Source organism: Bombus huntii, chromosome 1 (genome assembly GCF_024542735.1).
Source record: "Bombus huntii isolate Logan2020A chromosome 1, iyBomHunt1.1, whole genome shotgun sequence".
Taxonomy (NCBI): domain Eukaryota; kingdom Metazoa; phylum Arthropoda; class Insecta; order Hymenoptera; family Apidae; genus Bombus; species Bombus huntii.
The window spans coordinates 22,100,453-22,109,148 of record NC_066238.1 but is presented as its reverse complement, the minus strand read 5'-3'; the positions used below and the strand labels follow the sequence as shown (position 1 = coordinate 22,109,148).

Genomic DNA, 8,696 nt, shown 5'->3' with positions numbered 1-8,696 from the left:
CGCTACTCAACCGCATTTGAATTTGTGAACACGATCGAACAATTGACACGAATTATTAATTCCCGTCTCTACTCTAGTAACGATTTGCTTTGGAACGAGGTCGAATCGTTCTGATTCCGCGCATGATTAACAAATAAGTACAGAGGACATCAATTACTTGGATGGCCTTCCTGAAACTTGATCCAGTTTCGAGAAAATGAAAAATTCGTTTCTTCTCTTTGCTTCCCTGTTCCTTCTTTCCTCCTTTTCCCTTTTTACATCGCTTTGTTTTACATCGCAATTTACATTTATTTGTAAAGTTTGAATCTCCTCGATATTGAAGATGTTGAAGCTGCAAGTATGTATTTCATTTTAATCCATTCGAGACCGAGATTTAATTGTAAGACGATACCTAGGTGTCGCTACGATTTGAATGTTTAGTTAGAATGATTCTGTGTTTTACTCTCTCCAGGGTATCCTTTTCATACTTTGATTTTAAATCGATGACAATCTTAAATAGTATGCCTCATATTTTTAAAATATAAAATTATATACTATGTTATTCTATAATGTATTATGTACAGTTAAATATATATATATAATAATTCTATATTGAAAAAAATATGAAATTAACATGATATATACATTACTACGTAAGTTATATATAAAATATGTATATTATACCCTTGCCTACTGACTGATATGAATTTCTTTCGGTCTCGAATGCGTTAAAAGAGAGCGCAAAGAAGGCGAAATTACTTATTGTAATTAGTAAAACGACCTGAGAGGCAGACAGATACAAGAAAGAAGGAATATTATATTAGCGGCATTATCATGTTTTTGCTCTCTTTAAGTCTTTCATCGAGACAGACAATCTACAGGTATTAATCGACCAATTTCTCCAAGCTGATAACTTCGAATTGATGTTTCTATATAAGAAGTGTTATGTGTTAATCTGTCTAAATGTTTAAAAGGTGTTATAAATTAAATGTTGTTAAACGATACGTAATTGCCTTTTGATCGTAAATTTTACTATCAAGGGGTCTTTTATGTATGCGTAATCATTGTGAATTATAACAATTTATGTGATCGATATTAAAGGTGTTTAAAAGCATGTAGTTTTTTTCTATATTACTATTCTCCTATATTATTATCCTATATTATTATAGCATTCCTATATTATTATAATATCCAATTACATGTTGATACACAAGATATACAGATTATTATTTATAACGTTTTGGTTTTCTTAATTGAGTCATTCATTTAGTACAAATGATAAGAAATTAGTAATAATTCACAAAAAAAGGATATCGTAGTAGAAATATTATAAAAAAACATTTTCTGTTTTAGTGTAGAGTTACTCCTTCTTACAGACAGTGTCGTACAAATCTGTACGTCTCTGAGAAAATGTAGGTATCTGAGCCCTTACTTCCTCAACAACTTTTAGATCTGATAGAAAAAAGAAACATACGAAGTAATAAGTAATGCTTACTAATAAATTCAACAAATACAGAGGAAGATGGCTAAATCGATAAATTAACGAGACTAAAAATTAATTACATCATGGATCTCTCGCTTTTAATTTTAAGCTGTAAATTACCGATATCGGTGACTGCCATATTCTCTTGAGTTTCCAAATCGTAAAGAATCTTTCCCCAGGGATTGGTCAACTGTGTATGTCCCCATGCGACGTAACTTGCTTAAGGAACACGAGCCGGTGATATGCAGGCAACGTATAATTGATTATCATTCGCTCTGAAACGCTGAAGTAATGACCAGTGCAGTGGTCCAGTGGTCATATTGAATGCCGCTGGATATATCAGCATTTGGCAACCTAACCCAGAGAAGCAGGAAATATGAAGCCACCGAATACCAATTAACTTCGTAGTTGCACGGTTCACATTCCATCATTTCTGAATATGCGAGGACAGTCCTCTTATTGTGCTTTTAATTCTTTTATTTGTTTCATTTTCAGCAAATATACTGGTTTTTTTAAATTAAGCTTCTTTTTATACAGAGTTACAGATTATATTAATTTTATATAGAATATATTTAAGAAAGATATTTAATTTTTTGCTAGTTAAGTATTGATCGATTAAGTTACTGTACCTTTGTTCCGATAAATGCGTGCCATTTCCTCGAATCTAATATCATAGCAAATGCCAATACCTATTTTGCAGCCCTTCACATCGAACGTCGTTAGGGAGTTACCAGGACTGAGTGAATCACTCTCTCGAAAAGTAATCTTATTAGGAATGTCGATGTCGAATAGATGTACCTAATAACATAAAAATGTGGTCGCTAATTCTATTGCTGCAACTTTTGTAATTTAATATCAAAGTTACCAACTCCTAAACTTTAATTATTTTTTATTTAATAACTGACAGCGTTTTTATCACTTTCTTTTATTAAAAAATCTTATCATTTAATAATGTTTAAAAAGGAGAAAAAATAAGTATAATAATATTTTAAGTATGTGAAAAATTTATACAACAACAAACACATTACAACAAAAATGGGCGTTTCCCGTATCATAACGTATTTTATAAACCGTAAATTATAGAATTGGTTATAGTATACGTATGTACATATGTATATTCCTAAATTATTCCTAGATAGAGTCACTTTCTTCACCCCAATATTTTCAAATTCAAAGCCATAAAGGAATATATTACTTACCTTTCGGTGTTTTGCTATCAAAGTTCCATCGGGACCCCAAATAGTACAGGTATTGTACAATTTAGCGCCCTCTATTTCAGGCATCGTACCACCAACTACATAGATGTTGTTTTCTTTAGCTGCGTTCGATGAAGCAACGCTCGTTTCACCATCAGGAATACTCTCGGCGTATTTTGGAAAGTACTCTGCATTGCAATATTTCAATTAATGAAGAATAACTGTCTTTTGTTCCAACCATAAATTAAATTGAAATGTTTGTCAGTTTTTTATTTTTTAAATTATTAAAATAACTAAGTTTTATATTTCGACTTAATTAAATATGCAATTACTTAGCTAATAGTATATATAATAAATTGTTTCTACAGGTTCAAAATGAAAAATGAATATTTAGAAATATTTAATTACGACAATGCTATTTGTGTTAGCATCAGTGGCTTGTTACTCAACGACTTTGCTAGTACTTTTTCAAACATAAAGTTAGTTTTCAATTAACACTTATACTAGAGGCGGAATTATAAATGCAAAATAATTGATAATACTAATTTATAAGTACCTAATTATTAGTATCTTAAAAAATATATTTATACAAAAATCACGATAATCATGAAAATGGGGAAATCCTATATTCTCGAATCAATTCACAATTTATTTTGTATATTAATTAGATTCCGCGCTCATCAGTACGTACTCACTGGCGACATCGAGAAAATTCCTGTATCGGCAATTCCTCGTACGACCAGAGGATCGGAAATATCAAAGGATATTATGGCGCAGCGCGAGTGGAGAAACAGAAACATATGAGCTTAACACCGTAATACTCTTATCATAGAAATAGAAGCAGTCCTCAATTCCCGCCCGCTAACTCCTATCTCCACCGATCCAAATGATCTCCTAGCCCTCACTCCCGGACATTTCCTCATTGGCGATTCATTAATGTGCTTACGTGATCGAGATTTCAGAGACATTCCATCGAACCGACTCTCCAAATGGCAGCATATCCAACAGCTTAAACAACATTTTTGGAACCGCTGGCATAAGGAGTATTTGAACGAGCTAACCAACCGCAATAAATGGAGCAAGGGTGGACACAGCATCCAAAAGGGCACAATCGTCATCCTCAGAGAGGACAACGTTCCCTCCATGCATTGGCCTCTGGGCCGAGTTATCAAGGTTCAACCAGGCGCCGATGGTGTCATCCGGACAGCTACAGTTCAGACGGCAAAGAGCATTTTGGATCGGGGCGTCAAAAGGCTTGTCCCACTGCCAATTCAACCCGATCTCGAGAAACCCGAACAACTAGCCACCGAGACGAAATAAGATGGGAACTTCAACCACACCTCGCTAGTTTGATCGGTACCCTCTCAACGGGGGGAGAATGTTACGCCATGCGGCTTACAATAGGTCATATTCTTAACTATCGATCGCGGCACTATAATGTCGCAGACGGATCGTCGCGTCTGCCCGGCAAACAAACATTGTAGTGGCAAGCGCATGGTTCATTAAGCAGGGCGACTTCCAGAAACGTCGACTCGTGGCCCGTATTTTACCTCGCAGTAAAAGAATGTGGCGTGATCCGAACGTAGTGGGGGTCGCCTTCCAGAAAAAACGAAAAAAATCGAAAGGCGTTCAGAACTTTTCGAGAAGTCGAACCGTCAACACATGTGGTATGTCGCGCATTACTTATCAACCAAAACGCAGTTACATTTTTTTTGTTCCATTTATATCTTTCTAGTTAATAAGTTGTTGAAATAAACATTAATTTATTTGTGTTAATTCTGTGGAATTTCATTGAACTACCCTTATTATCATAATCGAAATAAGGGGATCGATCAGTTCGTGGCGTCGATTATTTAATCGTAATGGGAACTTACAACTCTCGTTGACGTGCTATCTCGCGATCGCGTCTCTCCGCGAACGGTCGAAACAAAATGATTCACTAAAAACTGTCCTGAATTCCTAAGAATTTATTTACCGAAAAACTGACAAAGTGTTTATTTAAAAAATGAGGTTGAAGGTAGTCCTTTTCTTTCATTTCATTCATTTTCATTTTCTTTCTTAAGTATGGCTAACACAATATCTAATCAATTAAAATTTTATATTTTCACGTGAAAAGTTTCTTTAGATAATTATTATCAACATGATGACTCACTCTTACGGATTAATACGTGTCTGTAGGGCAATCCGGTGGACTTGATCGGCTTTTTACTTCGAAAGTTGAGTAATCGGTGTCGCTTTCTTACGCATCTTTGAACTGTATAAATGTTTTAAAATTGTTTGATCCAGAATGTACCACACCGAACAATCAAGAAGGCAGGTGCCTTGACTACAGAAAATGTAAACCTCTGCAAGAAATATGGCAGATACAGTACCGTACAGCCACCGATTTTTATAGACGATCAGTGTGCAGATACCAGGGCAATGTTACGATCGTTTGCTGTCCGAACGATCCAAACAAAGAGAAGAGAGAAATTTTAATAAAAACTGTGTATAAGTATAAGGCTTTGCGACCACCATACTGTGGTTTTAGCAACGTCTCTCATACCAGGGTGGTCGATGGTAAACCAGCTGAACTTGGTACGTTTTATGTCTTTCTTTCCGATTAATAATAAGCCATTTGCTGCAAAGAATGAACTTTAAAGGCATTAAACAGCACATCAATGTACATTTCAATTAGACTAAATAATAATGCTATGATTTTATCGGTAGTAACTTTACTTATTAACTTGAATTATTTCTTTCTTTTACTTCATGTTAGGAAGAGTATCTTTTTGCTTGAAATAAAAAATTGATATAGGAGTAATAATATGGATAGAGATCAAAAACTGTTAGGGCAGAAATTACACGTTTGAACTTTATAGTTCAGTATAGTTCAAATAGAAATTATATAGAATTATTTAATAATTTGTATTCCACTGGAATAAAAATTTAATTTCTGTCTTTATCAAATCTCTATTTCAGAGTATTTGTACGTATGTACTTATCGTCTGCTGTATGATCGAATATCGAATAGGTAATAATCGTTGTTACCCGTTATGTGAGAAAAAATTATGTATATTCACAACTATGACTATTGCATTTTAGGCGCTTGGCCATGGATCGTTGCATTAGGTTTTCGTAATCCCCGAAACCCAGACAAACCACTATGGAAGTGCGGAGGTTCCCTGATATCGGCTAGGCATGTTTTGACCGCAGCACATTGTGCACATATGGATGGAATAGAAAACATACACAATCATAATATTGTCATTCTTAGATTGGTGGAGGAGGTGCCATTTTCGAGTAAGTCCTCAAATATATATATATATATATGCTATTGAGTATTAATGAAGTATCATATCCTGAAATTTCTTACTGTACACATATATTGTGTCATAAAGCGTGTATAATTCTTTCTCATACTTTTGGTCATTCGTTTCCTGCATTTTCATTTATTTTTTTATTTTTCAGGGTACGTATATCCCATTTGTACGAAAGAGCCCCTACGAAAGAGCAACTTCGTCGGCTATAACCCCCTTGTTGCTGGATGGGGAGCATTAAGATATAGTAAGTGATATCAATTTTATAATAAAATTAAATAGTTCCAGTCTTAAATATCTTTCTTATTTTCTTCGTAGGACGACCACGACGTAATGCATTAATGGAAGTACAAATGCCAGTGATTAAGAACGCCGAATGCAAAATAGCTTATTCCAAATTTCCTAATGCACCTGATATCACTGATGGTATAATATGCGCCGAACATGCTCAGGGTGGAGAGGATTCTTGTACGGTAATTAAGTTACAGAGTTACTACAAACTATACGGTATCTGAAGACACGTCGATTCGAATTAACATCAAATCGACGTCTTAAACATTAAAAATAATAGATAAACACAATTTAATAGTTTTGCCCACTTCTCACACCTCGTTATGGTATTTAATCTAATTTCCTTCTAATCTTAGTTTTGCTCAAAATACATATAACATGTACGTTATAAATTGGAGTATTTCAATACACAAATCAATAGAAGATTATTACTGTATATAAGTATAATTTCAATACAATTCGATCGATATATTTCAGTATCTTTGATTAAAAATTTAACGATCCTTTCAGGCTGACCGCGGCGGACCACTGCTGATACAACATGAATTAACCTCGTATTTAATAGGTATTGTGTCTTATGCTTATAAGTGCGGCACAGCTGGGTATCCCAGCGTTTACACTAGGGTCACATCGTACCTTGACTTCATTCTCCAAGCGATGCAATAATATGATATTACTGTTCCATAAATATCATTGTGTAAAAAACGTAAAGTTGGATTTTCTTATTGTGGAGATAAGAAACAGCTCAAATTTACATTGTTTTGTACGTTACAAATTATAGGCTTAAAATGTACGAAATGTAACTTTGAAACGACACTAATTTTTTACGCACGATAAACCTCCACGACTTAGGTATGTAAAGATGATAAACGTATATTAATTCTATAAATTTGGTAATAATAAACCAACTTTCTGAGAAGTTCTGTAAATTTCGTTTCTGTTGTATCAAGAGAATAATGGAATATTCCACTTAGATCGTATACTTCTTGTACGTACGTACAAAATTTTCCGGCTAATCTAAAACACTTCATAAGATAGAGAGCTTCTGGAAATTCGGACACAGAGAGTGCATAAAATACAAGATAAGTCTCGTGTCTTTCAAAATTATTTTTTATTCGCTAAAAACGTCCTGTGTACTCATGCAATCACATGCAACCTCGAAACTTCACTTATTTTTTATCACTTTCCAATTCAATACACAGTTTCAGCATTTTTGACTATATGTAAGAGAAATTTCCATTCAGCCAAAGGTGTACTTACAGATTATAGATTCCTATACGACTCTCAGTAAAAATTTATCCGCACTCCAGATAGTTAAAACTTCTGTCGACCGTATTGATCCATCTGCACTCTTCGTATGACGTCAATATCTGTTCAGTGCTGCTGCGCAGGTTTCTTTGTGTTACGTCAATTCGTTTGTGACCGTTGCGCGAGTAATGGCGCTTTGCAATGGTGATTTGCAGGAAAACAGTGCAGGATGCTGTGATTCGTTTCTTGTGGTCGGAGGTTATGTTTGATGCCTATATTTATCAAAGATTTAATGCACATTATGGAGAAAGTGTTTTGTCACGAAGTGTGTTTGAATGGGCACAAAAGTTCAAAGAAGATCGCACGAGTGTTATGAAAAAACAGCTGGACGCCCGTCCACATCCACGATGACAACATTGAACGTGCTCATGAACTTATGCTCTATGGAATAGACGAGTGACACTGGATAATGTGGCAAATCATTTGCAAATCAGCCACGGCTCTGCTTATGCAATAGTGCACGACAGATTTGGATTTTAAAAAGTTTGTGCGAGATGGATGCCGAAAAAGCTGATGAAAAGGTGAAGACGACGATGCATTCGTGGTTCGCAGCTCAGCCCAAAACATTTTTTAATGAGAAAATACAAAGGTCCTTCGGCAAATGGACAAAGTGTATACAGAAATCGAGTGATTATGTCAAAAAATGATGTATGTCTTTTTTGACAATTGCTTAAAATAAATTCTACACCGACAGAGCGGGTAACTTTTTACTCACCCTCGTAAGACACTTAAATTTCCAATCTATTATGATGAATAAAAGAGCTTATACTATTAAATCTAATTGTATTTTGTTGCATGAGAGTACACGTGTATGTGATGTACATTACCTTTATATCCCCTTGAACGCTTCAATATTGCGCATATATACTATATTTTGTACAGCTTCTATAAAATTTCGTATGTTTGTTTAGGCTGTTAATCTAGAGGCTGGAGTACAAAGAAGTGGCACAATGATGTGGGCTGATGACATTTATAATTATCAAGGAATCACCCCTACATTCGCTCAGGTATATATCGTTGACTATAACGTATTTAACATATATGATTGTTAGAATATTAATAATTAATTTTTAATTCTATCAGAATTTTAATGAAACTGTCCCTTGGGAAGGAAGAACTGATACCTTGATATCACGGTTT

General features: G+C 34.6%; 2 protein-coding genes across 3 annotated transcripts; one reads left to right on the top strand and one right to left on the bottom strand.

Annotated features, from left to right (window-relative positions):
- Positions 1 to 1,578: 1,578 nt before the first annotated feature.
- Positions 1,579 to 2,840, bottom strand: LOC126865710 (omega-amidase NIT2-A-like). Its single transcript, XM_050618542.1, has 3 exons — positions 2,662 to 2,840; positions 2,092 to 2,260; positions 1,579 to 1,816 (listed from the first exon to the last, which is right to left on the bottom strand). The coding sequence occupies exons 1-3, from the start codon at positions 2,743 to 2,745 to the stop codon at positions 1,683 to 1,685; spliced, it is 387 nt and encodes a 128-aa protein (XP_050474499.1). The 5' UTR covers positions 2,746 to 2,840; the 3' UTR covers positions 1,579 to 1,682.
- Positions 2,841 to 3,380: 540 nt separating this feature from the next.
- On the top strand, positions 3,381 to 8,252 carry LOC126865550 (venom serine protease Bi-VSP-like). Of its 2 annotated transcripts, none has more exons than XM_050618204.1 (6): positions 3,381 to 4,325; positions 5,743 to 5,940; positions 6,109 to 6,204; positions 6,276 to 6,430; positions 6,759 to 7,100; positions 7,712 to 8,252. In XM_050618204.1, the coding sequence occupies exons 1-5, from the start codon at positions 4,223 to 4,225 to the stop codon at positions 6,912 to 6,914; spliced, it is 708 nt and encodes a 235-aa protein (XP_050474161.1). In that variant the 5' UTR covers positions 3,381 to 4,222; the 3' UTR covers positions 6,915 to 7,100; positions 7,712 to 8,252. The 2 variants fall into 2 exon arrangements, with proteins under 2 accessions (XP_050474161.1, XP_050474151.1); XM_050618194.1 differs by lacking the exon at positions 7,712 to 8,252 and adding an exon at positions 7,511 to 7,705.
- The last annotated feature ends 444 nt before the right edge of the window (positions 8,253 to 8,696 follow it).

Coding starts and splice junctions, on each gene's coding strand:
- LOC126865550 (XM_050618204.1), top strand. CDS start 4,223: ATGTGGCGTGATCCGAACGTAGTGGGGGTCGCCTTCCAGAAAAAACGA. Junction 5,941..6,108: donor GGAGGAGGTGCCATTTTCGA/GTAAGTCCTCAA, acceptor TTTATTTTTCAG/GGTACGTATATCCCATTTGT. Junction 6,431..6,758: donor GTGGAGAGGATTCTTGTACG/GTAATTAAGTTA, acceptor CGATCCTTTCAG/GCTGACCGCGGCGGACCACT.
- LOC126865710 (XM_050618542.1), bottom strand. CDS start 2,745: ATGCCTGAAATAGAGGGCGCTAAATTGTACAATACCTGTACTATTTGG. Junction 2,261..2,661: donor TGATAGCAAAACACCGAAAG/GTAAGTAATATA, acceptor TTATGTTATTAG/GTACATCTATTCGACATCGA. Junction 1,817..2,091: donor ACGCATTTATCGGAACAAAG/GTACAGTAACTT, acceptor TCTCTGGGTTAG/GTTGCCAAATGCTGATATAT.